Source organism: Mycteria americana, chromosome 9 (assembly GCF_035582795.1).
Source record: "Mycteria americana isolate JAX WOST 10 ecotype Jacksonville Zoo and Gardens chromosome 9, USCA_MyAme_1.0, whole genome shotgun sequence".
Classification (NCBI taxonomy): domain Eukaryota; kingdom Metazoa; phylum Chordata; class Aves; order Ciconiiformes; family Ciconiidae; genus Mycteria; species Mycteria americana.
This window is the reverse complement of record NC_134373.1, coordinates 41844692-41863740: the sequence shown is the minus strand read 5'-3', so window position 1 is coordinate 41863740 and position 19049 is coordinate 41844692. Positions and strand designations below refer to the sequence as shown.

Below are 19049 nucleotides of genomic sequence, written 5' to 3'. Positions count from 1 at the left end.
AAGGCCCACCCAGTTTAGACAGGTAGCAGCTTTTTTTCCCCACAGAGCAGCTGTTATGATATATGTTTGGAAATATTTTACATGCCTCTGTATCACACTCTTTTCCCTTTGCTCTTTCACAGAGGTGGGAAAGCAATGAAGTAGATAGACAGAGGCTATCTCGCAAGTGAGATGGAAAAGCCAATTTCAGTTCAGAATGAACTAATGCACAAAAAACACTCAGCAAAGACTTGCCCTAATTCATCCACAGCGAAAATATGTTGCTTGCAGCTACAGGGCTCATGGAAAACACAATGAACAGAAACAATCTGCACAACACAATAACAGCTTGAGTGCGACGTGATGGATGGTTTGCATGCATGCATGACATGAAACATTCTCAAAAAAAAAAAAAAGAAAAAGAAAAAAACACCCAAGAATGCTGAGTGCCTAAAGGAAACCACATACTATCAGAAGAGAGTCATAAGACAGAATTAATCCTCGAGGAGGGGAAAAAAGCCACACTTGGAGGGACAACTTAGCAGTCCACTGGCTGCTTTTCACAGCCACTCACTACCATCCAACTCTTAGTATGCCTGTAACATAAAGTTATAATCTAAAATAATAGCAGATGTAAAATATCTCAGAAATAATGAGCATTTAAAGAAATAAATGGGAGGGTAGGGTACATGTAGCAGTCTCATGAGAATATACTGCTCGTCTGTCCAGGATGAGATTTTTTTGCTTAGGAGAAACCCTCAAGCCCTTGCAATTAAAGTAAAATATTTACTTTTTTTTTTCTAAAGAGAGCTGAATAAGAGTGCAAAGCAAAAGAAACAAAAGTAAAGTTTGGCAAATTGTGACACTCAAATTTGGAGAGCTCTCTGCTGCTGCCACTTACAGCTGCTCTACCCCTGTCCCAGGCTGGAATATCACAGCACAGAAACATTTCATGTTACAGAAAGCAGAATAGTATATTGGCAGAAGGAAGCTCTGCAAGTCTATTTTTACTACATGAGTTTCACACCTCTGTGTGTGAATTTCAGTACAGATATACCAGAGCATTTTAGTTTATTAAAAAAGTTTTAAGTGATAAGTCATTAAAATAAAAACTCTTACCAGCAGCTTGCAAAGCATTCTAACAAGGCACTCCTCACTTAAATTACTAATTTTCACAGTTTTATCAGCAAATGACTCCTACTAAAACTAGAAAAAAAAATACTGTGGGTCTTCTAAAAGCGAGACTGAAATATAAGAAAACTGGGTGATCAGTGAAAGAACGGATGAGTAAGTTACTTTGGTCTTACTTTCGTCTATTTGGTGTTGTGATAGTAGCTGGAGTTTGACATCCCTCCCCCTCGGATGGCATGGACAGCCGTTGGAGAAGACGCTGGGTAATGACCAGGGCGGATGGGCTTGGCTGCAGAGTAAAAGTAGGAAACGAAACAAGACATTTAGCTTTCACACAAGGTTTTCTACCTCACCTTCTCCTCTAGTACAAACCCCATTGTTTCCAAACAAGGAGCTGTGCTTGGCAGAGTAGTCTGTAATCTGGCTCTGTGGAACATAGCATTCTCTTACCTCGGCCAACAACAAATACATCCGTTTTCTGCTTGTGACAGAACCATTTAACCATCCCATGCATGCCCCTCACCTCTGCAAAGATTATGGACTGTCTATACAACAGAGGGGAGTCAGGACCCACTTGGTGGTCAGTGCTGTACTTTCTATGTCCAGTTTGACTATTTATATCGTTCCAGAAGATGCTGAGACAAAGCTGTCAATGGCTTTCTACAAGAGGTAGCATACAGCAGGAAATACTGTGTGCTGCCTAATGCTGTCTCAGGTTTTAAGACACCAGTATTAGCGTCACCATCCAAAACATTATCCTTCTACTTTAGCGATTCCAACAAATCATTTCAAAAATTGCCCCATCTTAAACACCATTTGATTGTATGCACGCATTCAGATAGCACCACAAAGGAATATCAAGCATCCGAATTATATAGGAAGATTTTTGACTCTAAACAGTCCAAATTAAATCACAAGGACGAGTAATCACGCCAAAAGAGAGGAAGGGACAAGGTCCAGAAAGGCAAGGAAAGAATGAAAGCAGAAGGAGAGTATGTGGGGGAGGAGGAAGAAAGTGAGAGACTAATTTAAAGAGACAAGTTTTCGGGTCACTAGAAGGGCACACAAGACCCATTATGCCATTTATTTACTGAGTTAAATAGCAGAGGCACTTTAAACTTTAGGTGGGGCAGACTCTATTAAAAAGTGAAGCCTTTGAAGATTCCTATGCAGCAGAGGAGAAGCAGACCCTGTGGTTTGCCCTGGACTGCTGCTTTCAAAGCTCTCTCTATTTAAACATGAGCAAACAGACCAACCATGAAGTATGTGAGCAACCACTAACCCTTTAGCTCCATGTCCTTACCAATTTGAGCAGAGTGTGCTCTCCGTGCCATGTTTTTGGCTCTCACGGCCTCCTTAATGCGATCTACCTCCTGCTGGTACCGTTTGCGGTCTCGCATGGCATTCTCCTTGGCCTCCTTCAGTGCGCTCTCCAGGGCCTTAACTCTCTCTGCCGTAGCTCTAAGTCGTTTTTCCAGCTTAGGAAGCTCACAACGAAGATCTGCATTATCACGTACCAACTGCACGGAAAGAAGTTTCAGAAATACCCTATGAGAAACTATGGGAAAGGTCCTCTTACAAGGAGAGACAGAAAATACCACTGATTCCTCGTCACACCTTGTATACTAGGAATGAAAGAAACAGGTTTCTTCCAGAAATGACTGTAAAAAGCTTATGTCAAAGAGAGATTGATTTTTAATCATGCAGTTCATTAGTCTAGCTGAGGTATGATATTAATTTAAACTTTCCAGAAAGATCAAAGAACAAGTGAGTTTATTCCATTCAACAAAACTGCACAGATCTGATCCTGGAGGGTGAGGGCTCCAGGACAAACCCTGCTACTACGATATCCACTTTTCTAGACTTTAGGAGCAACTCTGGCAGAAATCCTGCACTTATTCAGAACACAGAAATGTCTGGCATAGCACAAATACTTGATCACCTCATTATTTCAAAATGGCAATGCTTAAATATGGCTTTATAGACAACACTGGGTATCATCAAAAATTCATCATCTCCACTGGTTATGGCATGCTTACCTTCTTGTTCCCTACTCAAGCATATGGGATAATTGGAAACTTCAATGCTTCAAACATCACAAAGAAATCACTTAAGGCCAGTAGCTATAAATGTGATGATTATATGCAACTCTGAATTCATGCAGTTCCTCAATTAAGTACGACCGTGAGTGAGGTCTAGCAATTATCAGAATAACATCTAATTTCACATGCAACCGTAGCCAAGATAGAGAATTGATTTCTTCATAAATAAAAAACTGATGCAAACAGTTCAAAAATCCAGTACAATTTCTACTGAACAGATTATACCACTACTAGAAGTCAATAGAAAATTGTTCCAAAGGAGTGATTCTCCCCTTTCTGGAGTGAAGGGAAGGAAGTGGTTTAACTACCACATTAATAATACAGTAAAGCAACAGCACGTACTAACGTTCACATGTTGGTTGACAATCAAAATGTTTTACACTTGCTAGTCCAGGCTTAGTGCCAGAAGAAAAACACAAACAAAGCTAAAAAAAATTGTCACAACGTGCTTTTTCTGCAAGTGCTGAACCCTTGTTCTACGAAATAGTTATGATATGAAATAAGAGCAGGATGATATCACATTCAGGTCAAGTCCAATGTCATTTTTCCCTCTAAGTTTCTTATGAGACATGGACTCCTAGTTGGTTTTCAGTAAATACACGCTAATGAGAGCTATAAAAATCCGTATCTGAAAACCCAGGAGATGCGTGAACCGAGTGCAAAAAAGGCAAAACAGTAAAAGGAAAAACACTCCTAACACGTCCCGATTTCCACATTTAGAAACTAGGTCTTTAAACCATCTGTTCTCTGGGAATCTCAAAATACTGAACCTTAGCGGACACTTGTCACGGTCCAGCACTGCTTGCTTTTTTGGCACTTCCACAGGAATAAATAAAGCAAATCTCAGAGAGCGCTGTGTCTCACTAATAACAGATTCAGAAAACTGCAGTGGAGAATGTTATGTCACTATTCAAAAACGAAATCAAAAGCATCTTTCGTATTTTGTGCTCTGCACCTGATCAGCGGGACACAGTTCAGAAATACTGACGTCTGACAAGCGGGTGGAAGCATGCTTATTGGCAGAAGTGATCCAGTTTTATCTAACGAGGTGCTGCCTAGATATATACACGCACCACTGACACATACACACTTCCAGTAAGCAGAGGGTAAGGCTCTTTCCTCGACGTATATGCAAAACACTTGCCTACCACACATCCCCTCCACCCCCCATTTGCATGGTGGGTACCTATGGTGCAGGGCGAGATCTCCGTAGCCCTCGTCTCTCCGAACAGCAGAATTGCAAAGGAAACGGGAACTCCATGAAAGAGGGAGGAGACAGAGATGGACATGCCCAGAAATGACCAACCTCAGCATCCCGGGGAGGTACCAGCCCTTAAGCTGTAGAGAAAACCTCTCTTTCTTTGCTTTCATACTCTGCTGGTTGACTCCAGTTAAGTCACCTCCAAGGGTGCCTCTAAGCAGCTTAGACCAGGAGTCAAAACTGGGGATACACAATCCAGCTAGAAACCAGCAATCGGCACACAAGGTAATAACAAACACTTTATTCTGGTTTTTATGCATTACACCAATACAGTGCTAATTAGTCTTGCCAAAACTGCTAGAGTTGATTTTCACAGAAAAAGAAGAATTGCTTATTTAACATATTTGTAAGAATTATGGGTAGTGGGAAGAGCAGCTCTAATACCAACTCCTAATGCCAAGAATTTCAATTGAGAACTACAGGTACCGTTTCCTCAGACAGTACCTGTGTGTTACCTTCAAATATTATCCTTTTAAACGTAAAAAAGTATATATTTTTTTAAAAAAGGTAATTTGTAATACTACAGAACAGTGATACGTGTAAAGTTTTTCTCATAGCTGAGTTTCAAGAAGCAATTACTATTAATCAATGAAAAAGAAACAAAAGATTTTGATTTAACAGTAAGTAGGCACCGGCAGGAAGCGGAGCCCCTACCTGTTTGTGAACCTTTGTAAGCTGTTCCAGGTTGTTCTCAAGAAAGGAAATTTTCTGCTTCTGCGCAGCACTTCCACCTCCGTCATCGCTGTCAAGTTCAACGCTCTGCACAGAGAGTTCAGCATTCAGCAAAGCCAGGCAGAAACTCAAGAGGAAGCTCAGGTCTTTTGTGAATTTAAGCTTCCCAAAGGCAGAAAAGTCTTCCAGAGCCCCAAATTAAAGAGAATTTATTTCACCTGTTCATTTGATATTTAAGAGCCACATTCCCTGCTACACAAAAAATAAACTGTTCTTACTGAACAATTACGGGAGGATCCTGAATAGGAAAATCATAGATTTTAGTGGGGAAAGCCCCTTTTCCCTCTTTTTTCCACTCCTAGGAAACATGTTTATGTAATATGGGTTTTCAGCCTTAAAAAAAAAAAAAAGTGTAAAAACTCTTCCCCAAAACTACTCTAAAGGACTGAAAAGTGTTGCGAAGCCTTTGACTATTTATGCAGCTTCTGACTCTTCTTCAACAGTTAAAAATACATTAATTTCTGCCAAATAATAATTTTGCCAGGAAAAGGCTGGCTAGTCACAAGCCCATAGAAAGAAAGGGCCGCAGCATTCAGTGTAGCATAAGTTACTGCAAGTTATATTGAATAATTTCTGGTACCCACTAATACCATCTTTGAGAATTTTGTAACTCAACTGAATTGGAGTGGTTCATTTCACTCAACCACCAAGTCTTGTCCTTAACAAATTAGGACCAAATAAAAGCTAATAAACATCAGAACAGTTTTAATCTTATTACTCACTGTTATTGAAAAAGACAATAACCCATTTTGTAACAACATGCACTAAAGGCTTCCAGCAAATCGCAAGAATACTGCAAAAAAGATAAGACTTTGGTTTAAAAGAGTATAGTCTTACTTTTTTAACGCGGGTGGTGAGATCTTGCACAAACAGTTTGCGTAGGTTGTGAAGAGTTTGAAGTTCTCTTGCCTGGAATCAAAACAATAATAATAAAAAAACCAGAAACCAGTAAGACATAGTAGATACTGTGGGGTGAAAATTCTCTTCGGATTTGAGTAGATCGTGACTTCATTGTGATTTACTTATAGAGAGGTACCTGCCTGTAGGCATACGCAGCTCACAGAAAGGCAGTGCCCATGCTGTTCCCCACTGAAGAGCTCTTGCACCTCCCAAGGTGTTCACCACACCAAAGCTACTTCTGAAAATATGTTGACTCTCTCTTAGGGCGTGGAGAAACAGCAGCAGAAAGCTGAAGTCTCACAAATTGGCCACGGTTACACACATCTAGTGACGTGAAAGAGCTCTGGATTCACACTCTAGCAAATGCATTGGCCCGCTCCAAGTGCTTACTCACAGGCACTTAAGATGTTTAAGTGCTTTTTAAGTTTTGGCAAAAATCCAGGCTTTCCCAGCTTTTTTTATATGCATCAATGTCTCAGGCTCAGCAAAATAATCACCTTACTCCAGACTGGAGGTGTGACACAAGAAGTGGCAACCCTGCACCTACTCCCAGGATGGAAGCACTAATCCATTTGCAGGAAAGGAAACTATGTGGACAGGCAGCTCACCCCAACCCCATACTGCACCAAAGCCATACAGAAGAGAACTGTCTTTCCAAAGTTGGTCAGAGCAACCTTAGCTTTGCCATTTTATGCTTATCCACTCACGTACTGGAATTTAAATGAATCGCTCAATAAGCTCTGCCATGACTACAAGCTTTTGAACTTGAATTTTTTGTCTTTATCTCTCAAAAGAAAAAGGCAAAACTGACTAGAAACCAAAAAGGAGAAGCTTCCATCATGGACTACTAGAAACCATACGTTACAAGCACAGCTGATTTATGTATGAGTGACGTGGTACCCAGAAGAGGCACCGTGTGCCACTCTAAGTCAAACATGGCTGCAGAGCAGACACCTCCCCGAGAGCTCCCATTCGGGGTGCTCCCCCAGCAGACCACCACCCCACAACGCCCTCCCACGGGACCCCTTCTTTTGCTGCCTCACCAGCCCAGCACTGGGAAGGAGAACGAGTCAAAGAAAAGCAGCAGTTGTGGTCCCACCAAAACTGTTCTTCATCCCTTCCTTCTCAAAGTAATCATCCAAACGACATGCAATGCCTACGGAGCCTGGTGCGTCCCCATACCAACGGGCAGGAATGGACCACCGTTTGGCCTTTGATGGCTCATGTTTTCCTGTAATTTACTATGCTTGATTTTTAATTCCTGCTGCAGTAATTATTAAAACTCTAACAAAGTGAATACAATTTTATGTAAGATAGTTCAAAGATGTTTATTCAAAAATTTAAAAAATACCATCTGGGTTTCTGCAAGCTGATGGCATCATACTGCCTAACTCTGATTTCCAGCTGCCTTACTCATTCGGCGTACAGGGCCAATCAAGTCTACATGCAAGCTCTGTAAGTATCTGACGAGTACAGTTCATATCAGAAAGGCTGGTTAAATCTGTCCCTAGCCTGAGTTTATTTTAACAAGGCTTATGTCTGGGGAGCCATCAGGAGCCAAAGCTGAAAGGACCTGAATAGTTCGGCTTCGGTAATGAACTCCAACTGATCCTGAGGCCACTATAAGCTTAATTTTTAAAGCATCACACAGAGGAGAAAATCCCGGCTTTGAGTTAATAACCATGTTAACACTAGCAAAAATCACTATATGATGCTCCCAGAACAGCTACGGTTTTGACCAGCTTCTGAGATCTTTGAGAAAGCTTGCATATTTTACAGACAGATAAAAATGTAGCTTCCAACAAAACTGTGCAGCAACAGCTTCAAGCCTGAAGCCATCCATCACAGATTGGATTTTTAACGTTGCACGCACAATATCATATTTCTTTGTAAGCTGTTACACTGGTGAAGTTAGAGGCAGGTATGTATCACCTACCTGTAGCTACGCTGTTCAGTACACTGGTTATTTCAGGTGATTTAAAGGAACAAGAACGGTGAAACAGAGTACCAATAGACTTAACAGTGATAGCTTATTCACAGGAAGCAACAATAATAGCATTTAATCTTAAATTTTAAAATTAAATTTCATGATTTGGTGAAATGCACAAATGTAGCCTATTACGATATAAATTGGTCATTTTCTTGGGCACAGATACAAGTGTTTTGGTAATACATCAGTGATGAAGACCGAGGGGAAAAAAGCTCAATAAAGTGTAATTAGACATACCACTGTTTCCTCCAGCCCCTTAAGATCTTCTCTTGCTTGTTCCCTTTTGTCATTGAGCAGTCTAGAAAGATCACAACATTAAACACAAATCAAAAATGTTGAAGTCATATAAGACAGAAGACAATCAATCAACATTCGGTTTGAGTAGAACATCTGCAGATGTGAGCAAATTGTACACCTCTTTGCATCTGTAATTATGCTTTCGACTGTCCCAAATATGCAGCTTTCTCACATGGAATGGCTGAGCCATCATCTCCATTTTTTGTGTCCACACATGGAATTTCTCTCTCTCATTTCCAGGAAAGGCTTCTACTCAGACATCCGATTTATTACTTAAAAAACAAAAAAAAAAAAAACAAAAAACCCACCCAAACCCCTCAACTTCTTTCTTGTTTGTTTTTGCTGTGCATTAAGGAATGAGGGGTTTAACACCGGCTATGATATTTCATAAAATCAGAGCTCTCAAAAAATCTTTTTTGGCAAGTATCAAATCCACCATTAAAAACTCTATGATATAAAAATATGGACTAATTGGTAACCATTTATTAGTTCTGCATGTTGGCTTTGTTACTGAAATGATATTTTCAGCATGAATATTTCAACACAAATGCTTCTCACTAGGACATTTCCTGTGGACACGTTAAAAGACACTATATTCAAGGACACCAGATGAGAAAACTGTTGACTTACATGAGCTTTTCCAGTTTCATTTCTCTTTCCTGGTCCTCAATTTTTAATTTATCATAATCAGCACTCAGTTTCTCTTGTTCCAGTTGCAGCTTCTGATTCATACTGGAATGCAAAAGAAAAAGTCAGTACAGCTCAGTCCTGAACCCCATAAACAAGGGCGGGTAAATCTCCATAAACAAAATGGGGTTAGACAGAGAAAGTAAAGCTGTAACTCTCTACTGAAAAATTCTGGAAGAAATTAAGCATAAAGAATCTGAAGAACAATACTTAAAAATATTGGAGAATTAAATTCAGTGGCTGGCTTCCTGTATCCTAAAGGACACAAACTGTTCGTGCAATTTTTGTGTCCTGCTTCCTCATGTTTCTCATTTCCCTATTATTAGTCTTTGGCCACAAAATAAATATGACGAAAGAATAAACACTACATCAGGACTGCCTACATTTTATGAACACTGACAAAAAGAAGAGTACAGGAGCAAAGAACTCCCTTTTTCAAGTGCTGGAGTATCTGACTAACAGAGTTACATTGCTGTGTCAGGAAGAAATATTAAGGGTGTGAAAATGGGACACATACAAGTCACCCAGACTCTCAGAAAGTCTGTGGCAGGACTAGTTGCTATAAGAGGCCCTCAAAGCTTTTATCTTTTAAAATCCATTCTTCTCCAAGCTTCTCTTACCTACTGACCTGCAGGTGTAACATTATTCTTTCTTGTTGCTCTCTATAATTTTATGGACTTGTTACAGCTCCACAATAAAGAACTAGGCACTGTAATCCACCGTGCAAAATAATTAGAGGGTTGGCTGTTGCATGGAAGGACACTACTTTCTATAAGACACCGAAATACGTAGATGTCAATTAAAACTAACAAAACCAACCCCAAAACATCCCTACAGCGTAACAGAACAGGACAGGAACAGAGAAAGTGATGGAGTGAGTGAACATACTCTCTGATTTCATCAATTATTTTCTGCTTCTCTTCAATTTCATCCCTCAGCCTGGACAGCTGCTTCTGGTGGGCTTCCCTGTGACTCTCCATCTGCTGCTCCAGTGCCTTCTGCGGAGTGCAAAAACCAGAGCCATACGTGAAAGAAATCAAGTAACACCCTGCTAAGCTTCCTTCTTACGTGTCAGCTAAATCAACCTATCTTTCTGGGTTTGAGTGAAGCTTCTCAAATCAGGTTAATTCAGGATCTGCCTGGGAGATCTTTCTATGATTGCAAAACTGTGCATCTACTCAACTAAGCGTTTCATTCAGGAAGTTTTTAGCAACAAACGTACATCAATTTCTATTCATTTTCTTGCAAGAACTACTGCATGTGATGCCAGGGTCTTAGCATACCTAGTGCCAAGAATGACACTGTTCTTACCAGTCCTCTATTATTTCACCTGTTTAGTCACACTCCCCCAAAAAAAGAGTACAGCTATACCTGTGACAGAAGTAAAACCCAAAACACCCTCTCCCTTTGAGAATTGTTTATCCATGGCCCTGTTATTTAAATTCTAGGATTAGATATATCTCAACTAGTAAGAAAAACTCAATGCATGTCTTTAGATGGCTAATAAAAACTTGCTTTTTTCTTCCAACTGTAAGGAATAACTGTACAACTGTTTTAATAACTTTAACTTTTTACAATGGAGGTAAAAGTTCTGAAGCTGACCAACCTCTATCACTATCCTTGTAAAATTGTATTTTTCTTTTTACACAATTTGCAGCTCCATCAGAAACACAACTTGCACATTATTGCCTAACATTCCTTCTTTGCATTCCAAAGGAAGAAGAAAATACCAGAAAACAGGTTTATGTTTCATTATTATTTCTAGGAGATGGTCAGAATTCTTGCCAAATGATTTGGGAAAGTGGTGTGGCCTCTTTTTTTATAAAATTTTAGTACCTAAATTATATTGAACCCAGTAGCCTGATTCAGTACTTAGCAAACTGACTTTCAGCAGAGTTCCACTGGCAAAAAATTAGAGAAACATAGAGGTGAATCAATATCATTTTTCAATCATACATAACAAAACTGTTCTCAACTATGGACACAATATAGTGGCTCTTATATTTCAGTTCTCCGTTTGTGTGATTTGAGGAACCCAGTGTAGTGGTTTAGCCCCAGCCGGCAACCAAGCACCAGGCAGCCGCTCGCTCACCCTCCCCCCTGGTGCGATGGGGGAGAGAATCAGAAGAGCAAAAGTAAGAAAACTCATGGGTTGAGATAAGAACAGTTTAATAATTGGAATGGAATAAAATAAAATAAAATAAAATAATAATATTGTTAATTTGTAAGGAAAAGGAAAATAACAAAAGAGAGAGAGAGGAAATATAACCGGGGGGGGGGGGGGGAGGGGGGGGGGGGGGGAAGTGATGCAACCGCTCACCACCCGCTGACCGATGCCCAGCCCCTCCCCAAGCAGCGATCGCTGCCCCTGGCCAACTCCCCCAGTTTCTATACTGAGCGTGACGCCGTATGGTATGGAATAGCCCGTTGGGCAGTATGGGTCAGCTGTCCCGGCTGTGCCCCCTCCCAGCTCCTTGTGCGCCCGGCAGAGCAGGGGAAGCTGAAAAGTCCTTGCCCAGTGTCAGCACTGCTCAGCAACAACTAAACATCAGTGTGGTATCAGCATTACTCTCATCCTAAATCCAACACACAGCACTACACCAGTGACTAGGAAGAAAATTAACTCTATCCCAGCCAAAACCAGGACACCCAGGCATGCCCGATTCAGCAAACACAGCCCACTGAACCTCTCTACTCTTTGACATTGGCTCAGCTTACAAACTGGTCTCAGAAGATGCGCTCACCTCAGATATTCAGGCTACAAGTTACTTTTTTCCATAATATGTTCCACAACCTCAATACTAGCAAGTTCTCTAATTTCAAATTGCAAAGGTCACTCAGTTACATGAGGTCAGGTTTTCTAACAGAAGCTGGCAATTCTGACAGAGGCTGAAAGTGTTTTCTGAAAGCACACACTGTGTACAGGAAGACAAAATTACACCCTAATTATCAGCTTAACAAACGATCTCACTGAGAAATGCCCTCTAAAATTGCCGCACGCCATACTACCTTCATCTCCTCTGCGTCCTGAAGCCGGGTCAGGTGCTCCTTCTCCTTATCCTTGAAACTGACTTCGTGCATTTTTTCTGTTTAAAGTTGGAGACAGTTGAGAATTAACCGCAGAGTTCCAGCTGGACGTGCTACATCCAGCCATTTAAAAAAAAACAAAACCAGTTCATCTTTTTGCAGGGGGCAGTGGGATCAGGGGAGAGAGCTTTGGAGGGGCAGAAACAGCTATGGTTGGCAGTGCCGGAGATGTGACCATACTGCCCAAACCCCTTTTCCTTTACTAACAGCCCACATTGTTTTCAGCCCACCCAGCACTTTTCCAACCTACCCTTGTCTCCTTATAACCCTACGTATCACAATCCTCCTTGTCCCCTTTCACTTTCTGCTGAGAAATGGTGGCCTCCAGAACCAGGTCATTTCTTACAAGTGGGGTAGGAAGATCAGGAGATGGAATAAAAATTCTATGCTAAAACATGCAAGAGATGTTAAAAAAAAAAAAAAAATTAAATCTTATCACCACCTGCTGCTCCCGGAGTGAGAGAAGATCCCTTGTGCAGAAATCCAGAATAATGTTAGGGCTACTAGGTCACATTGTAGTTATACGTAAAACAGGAGCTTAGCAATGCTAGAAGAACTGCTTTTGATATACAATTTCCACATTAAATCAGAAGGGGGAAAAACAGCAATTCTTAAAACGAAGTCAGCTGGATCCTCTATAGGAGCTAGGAAAGACACACCTTTTCTCAATCCTAAGGGAAGCAGCTCCCTTTTGAATGGGGCAGGGCATTTGCCAGAGGGACAACTAAAATTAGACAAATATCCAAGAATTTTACAGAATAGAGATTTAGCAAGACTGACTGGTGCTGTTTGGCTGAAGTAGTTGTTTGTTTGTTTTATTTCTCATATCATTAAAGCACAAGGTGAAGCTTGTCATAAAGTTTTTGATTCTTTTGAAAAATTAAGTTTCTCTGTATTTTGTGAAAGGACTAGGCCGAAAGGGATAATTCTGGTTTTATCTGAAGTGTAATGTACTACAAGGAAGTGCAATGTGTTAAATATTCTGAATCACAATTTTATGTCTTCACTGTGAAATACTAAGCAGACAATAAAATGATGTAGGACTACTCTACATGTGATAATTGAGCCGATACTGAATTTTCTAAGATATAGCTGGCAAAAGAAACGATGACCACAAGACCCAATGTCGTACCTTGAGCACGTAACTTGGCAAGTTCTTCATTGAGAGAGTCCTGTGACTCTTCCAGCTGCCTCCTCTTCTGCTCCATATTTTGCATGTAGTCTGTAAGGGACTTGATCTTTGCTTCATGCTTTAAAGACATGGGGAATAGCAATGAGATGTGAGTACCACAGCTTGTTACCTAGGAATTCAGGTACTGTCCTACATAAAGGAGGAAAAATAGAAAGCTCTCCACATCCAGAGCTGATGACTAGGAGAAAATACAGCAAAAGGTCTGAGAAGGAGCTAACGGACCAGAACAGGCTGCATTTTTAAAGGTCACACTTAGTACCCCAAGACATATACTGAACAGCGCAGATGGTAATTCCAAAACATCATGGGAAGCTCATGACTTAAACAGCAGCAGCTTTCCAAAACCAGCTGAACACTGGGCTTCTGAGGTGGCTTCCTGGATGCTTCAACCTGCAGAAGCTCAGATCAACTTTCACCAGCCAACCTGACAATTTGTTTCTTGCTAACATCCTTTTGAGCTAGAAGGGCTTATGTTTAAATAGAAAATAGTGAAGAATGTATTGAAAATATCAAAAATTGAATTAAAATTTCCTAATTTGGGGCTAAAATTAAGATACTCACTGGGAATTATTACGTCCTATTAATAAGACCACTGAAGCATTTGTGGTTCACTGTTTTTCAAGTTCACCTCGGCAGAGAGGGGTTGAGACCTCTGGGTTGGTGCTACTGTAAAGACCAGACTTAGAGAGGACTAATCCTTAGCAGGAACTAAAACAGTTCAGAGCCTCCTGGCACCGAGGTCTCCCGGAAGGGAAGGGCACGGGCCCCAGCTGCACGCTTTGGGCAGTAAGTCCTCCGATAGATTCCTAAACCTGACAAGAAATTTAGTCAACTCCCAGCTTGGCTCCAAACATTCCAGCTCCAAAGCGGAGACTCTTGGTATAGCACACAGGGGTGATGCACCATTTTATGGATCAGCTTAACACCGTAACTGTGTAGCCCTGTGATACGGCATCGTCATGGGTAGTAACAGGCCACCAGCTTTGTACTGAGTTTGCAAGGCCTCAGGACTGAGGCTTGCCAGGCTTGCTCTCTCTGAGCTCTTCCTGACCTGCCTTGCAGCTTTTCTTGTCTTTTTTCAACTTGGTGGCTTTCTAGATAAGGTGCGTTTGCTCATTAATGAGATTCTGAGCGTAACACCCGGCTTCTTCCCACAGACAGGCCTCAATAGGCACCTAGTTGTAGAAGCTCCAAGATGCCAAGGCAAGGTGATCACCTGCTTAAGACTATTTCTGCTTGGTTTCTTCACCACATGAACATACAGTACTTAGGTAACTCTCAAATCCTAAACCTCCAGTCTCCTGTCTGTAAATAGGTACTGAGGACAACAGTGAGGTCATGCTTGTGACAAGCTCTGAGCATTGAAGCTCTCTGTGATTCCAGTGTGACTACAGGGTAAGAGGACAAACAACAGCCCCACTGCCCTCCGCTCACTCCTCCACCGGGTCAGCGTAAGCCAACCCCATGGCTGAAAGAGGCTGTCCCACTGCCCGCTGCTGAGACCCGTATTCCCAGCTCTGTCCTCCTGCTGCTCTCCTGCCAGCAGAAGCATGCATACAGCTGCTTTGCGAGTCAAGCCTTAATCTGCTTTACTAATGCCAGTTCCCAAGGAAAGGGAGCAGCACAGGTTGGCAGGATGACTTCCTTCAGTGGCCATGCCAGCCCAGGGTCTACTTTAAGACAGGATGAAAAGTATAGTTTTTACGTAACATTTTTGGACAGCAAATACCCTCAGGACTCCAGCCTCCCTGTAATACTAAAAAGCACGCTTCCAGCTACAGCTTTATTAAGTAGAACTTAATAAAGACATTCTGCTGCAGGACAAGAGGCTATCCTTGCTCCAGGTTTTCTTAGACTAAGTGGTAGCAAATGAAATACAGTGAACTGTATCATCTCCTCCCCTTCATATGTCCGTTTCAAAGCAGTTGAGCATGTCAAAGCAGTCAGGCCCCTCTCCTGCAGCAGGCTGCAGCAAGCATCACTGCTTGTAACTGCCACCCACTGTGAAGCCCTCCTACCATCTGGATTTCTATCTTCTATAGTAATGTTTTCCGTAACATATTATTTTATATATTGCTGCCTAGTTATCTTGGTAGCATACTAACAGACCAGATACGGGGGGGTCTCCAAACGTTTTGCTAGTGAACCATACAATCACTGCTTCCTTTCTCAGGTTGCTTTTAAAGTGAAGGTACAAGATACAAATTCAAGCTGAGGAAATCAGTCCGAGGAGGATTTTCAGTATTATGCCATAGAACACATTTTGAGATCTACAGCAGGACACGATCTTGCCACAGAATGTGCTGAAAAACATTGAGGGGGAGGAATGGGAGAAGAGAGAAAAAACCAACAAAACGGACAAGAGAAACACCACTCTGCTCCCTTAAGTCTCATTTCTCGCTCCTAGCACACACATTTCACGAGGAAGGAGGCCGAGAAAGTCATCAAGCCTTGCTGCAAAGGGACAAGGAAGGAACAAACGTACTTGTGAAATGAGGAGCTGGCAAGCTGCAAGCTCCCTCTCGCTGGCGTTCATCTTCCTGTTGGAGTCTATCTGGGCGCTCTCCAACTGCTTGCTGCGGTTCACCAGAGACTTCACCTCAGACTTCATCTTGCTGATGTAAAGCCGTGCCATGGTGAACTCCTCCTCAATCACCCCGTTCACATCTGCTAACTAAACACACAGAAGATTGCAATCTTGAAGGTGTGGTTCTTACAGGTAAGTCAGTGCAAAGCAGTCTTCCTGCTGTGAAACTCTTGTCTAGAGCTAGGAAGCCTCTGTGAAAGCACAGCAGCCCTCAAGGAGTACCCACAGACCTTCAGGTCACCTTTACATATGTTATACCACTCTCTTTCTTACAGTCTTCACTGATAAGCCTCAGAAGTGAGAAATTAAGGCTTGCGCTCACATTGTGCTTCACCAATTTAGTGGTTCAACATCTAAAGTAATCAAGCCTGCCGTCATGGCAAGAGCATATTTTGGAGAAACCTTCTCATGTCACCAGCACAGGAATTTTTCCTTCTTTCAAACTGCTAAAAGCTGAAGAGTATTTTCAAAGTACTTCTTAAAGAAGTCTCCTCTTGAAGGGTTGTGCTTCTTCAGTAAGGAGCTGTAAGACAGACATCGGTCTGGAAATCTCACCTGGCAAGAGAAAAGTAATTGATCTCGTCTCGAAATATTAGTATCATTCTATTTATACACCATTTCCTTCCCTGGTTTAACGTGGTGCCTCTTATTTGTATGTCTTTCTCTTCATGATTTTTCTTCAACTACTTAATTCACGTAACCCACTGACAAGCTGTGAAGGTTCTCCTCGAGCGAGCATATGGCTGGCAACTTCATCTGCTTTTTGCCTTTTTCCCAGCACCGCCAAGGGGAAGGTAACATGCGCTGTATCTTCTCCCAACAGCCTAAAAAATGTGACTGCTTCCAAAACTCTCAGTCTGGTCTGAAATTAGACACACTTTGAGAAGATGCTAATTGCCAACAAATTTGAAATTATTCTTCTAAAAGCTTCTCAATCTGGCCTTAGTTACACTGACAGCTGTCCTGTAAAATGCTGACATCTTAGTTACTATAAAAATTTGTATCAAACAGCCTCTGCCTCCATTTTCAAAGATTTCCTCTTCTAGTTCCTATTACAACGGCCACCAGAGGTTGCTGTAACATCTAGCAAAGTCTGGTCTTGTGGCCCTGGCATCTGCATAACCACATCAGACAACAGGGATCATGTCCTCTGCAGTAAGAGCGGGCTGGAGCATCTGTTGACCTAAAGGGGCTTTAGCAGGATATCCACAACTCTCAGAGTCAACTCAAAGCACTCCAGCCACACATACTCACTTTTAGCTTTGAATGTTCAGGAGAGTTCATTGCTCAAAAACTGAGAAGTGAACTAAAAGCAAGAAAATGGAATGCATTGCAAAGAATTTACATACATCTTGAAAATTAATTTCTTATCCAGTTTAGCAATTGCTCTTTTTCACGTAGTTTTAAATGGACAGATAAGATGGCATTAACATCACCAGGAAGACTTTCCGGGCCATGAAAAGTTTCCATCAGAGATGTGCCATTTAGCAATGACCGTACAAATATCTTCTCTGAGACTTAGCATTTTGGTCATCTACAACAGAAGTGTGACAAAGTGAGTAGCTACCTCCTCTACCATATCTGTAAACCCAAGAGCCAGACAGAAGGCAAATTTCAAAGCAAAGCTGGCCAAAATTTGCACCATCTCCAGGCACGTTCAGATACCAAGGTCTCTGTCGCTTCAACCACTTTCACTCCCATTCTTACCTTCTTACTTCAGAGGAAAATGATCCTCTGCAATGTTTCCTCTATAAAGGTCATTAGTCAATACACAGAAGTTAAGCTGGTCTTACTGTCGTGTAATTATTTACGTGGTACCTAGCACAAATTTACCAGTGCTGAAAATCAGTAATTTTAAAGCATCTAGTGTTCAGAAACACACACGAAAGCATGGGCTCTTTGATCAAGCCAGCCACTGTTGAAAGGTAATAAACACCGGAATGCAGAAGACAATTTCTGTGCAGATCTTTTCATTCGGGTGCCCTGGACAGCCGTCAATACAGACTTCTGGCTTTGAGAACTGTTCACCTTCAGCTACACAACAGTTTTAGGACAAACTTCAAACAAAAAGGTAGGCACCCAGAAGCAAAATCTCACCAATAAAGATTCTTCAGATTCTGGGAACACTGGGTCATGCCAGCTAATGAAGGAGTAGGGCTACATGTGTATTGTTTTGGGGGGAACTCAGTCCCCCCCATTAATAAATGCATCAACACACAGATGGACTGCATTAGTCTGGCCCCAAACACTGAGCTGAGAATAAAAGTAATTGTGTGCACAGACACTGACCATCTCTGAGCCAGACAAAGATCTCGTCAGTATTTTACCCTGTGCTCTAGCCAGGATTTAAACGGCAGTGTCCTGGGAGAAGGACTGCTGTATCACACATATTCCACATCAAGTATTTTTATATTGCAGGAGGTGTGGGGAGCAAGCGATAAAGACAGCCAACTTACTGTTTTAACATCATTAGTACCAATGATTCCTCCAATCTCTCCCAGGTCCTTAAGCAGCAAGTTCAAGATTTCTGTAGCTCTCTTCTTCTGATGATTACTGAGCTCCTGCAACTGGCCCAGCTCCCGCTGGGTTGCTGTCAGGGCACTCTGAAAAGGTTTAAAAGCAAAAGTTACCCCCGCCTCCGCAGACTGGGCATCCGTTCTTCTCTGATACCTAGGTTACACGGTATTGTCTTGTATTTTCCTGAACATGCCTACTGGATCAATGAACTGGCGCGTACAATTCCACCTTGCCATAATCCACTTTCACAACTCACTTGCTAACAAGGCTACTTTAGATCTATTAAATGTAGTAAATCCTATAAGAATCTTATTTGCATAATACATGTCAAAGAAGGTTAATCACAGAGAAACAGGTATAGAAGGATACAAAATTCAATTTTTTTCAAATGGATTTCATAGTAATCTGTTTCACTGAAGTGGATAACAAAGTCTTCCATGAAAACAGACCTGTTAACAACAGCTTCCTCAGTTTGTGTAATGAATTAAGGAACAAGGATGCATTAAACTAGTAAGCCAATCTTGATTTTTCTCAGATCAGATTTTTTCCTTAAGATCACTACACATCAGCTGAAAAAGCTGAATTTT

At 41.5% G+C, this 19049-nt stretch overlaps 1 protein-coding gene across 1 annotated transcript in view; it reads right to left on the bottom strand.

The window, feature by feature from the left end:
• Window positions 1-1083: 1083 nt before the first annotated feature.
• Window positions 1084-19049, bottom strand: part of KIF5C (kinesin family member 5C) — an 80787-nt gene continuing 62821 nt past the window's right edge. Inside the window, exons 15-25 of the mRNA XM_075512235.1 lie at window positions 18402-18548; window positions 15844-16032; window positions 13299-13416; window positions 12089-12165; window positions 9968-10077; window positions 9023-9124; window positions 8333-8393; window positions 6043-6114; window positions 5128-5232; window positions 2414-2630; window positions 1084-1399 (exon numbers count right to left, since the gene is read on the bottom strand). Of these exons, the coding sequence (XP_075368350.1) occupies window positions 1293-1399; window positions 2414-2630; window positions 5128-5232; window positions 6043-6114; window positions 8333-8393; window positions 9023-9124; window positions 9968-10077; window positions 12089-12165; window positions 13299-13416; window positions 15844-16032; window positions 18402-18548 (1305 nt within the window). The 3' untranslated portion in view covers window positions 1084-1292. The remainder of the gene's footprint in view (window positions 1400-2413; window positions 2631-5127; window positions 5233-6042; window positions 6115-8332; window positions 8394-9022; window positions 9125-9967; window positions 10078-12088; window positions 12166-13298; window positions 13417-15843; window positions 16033-18401; window positions 18549-19049) is intronic.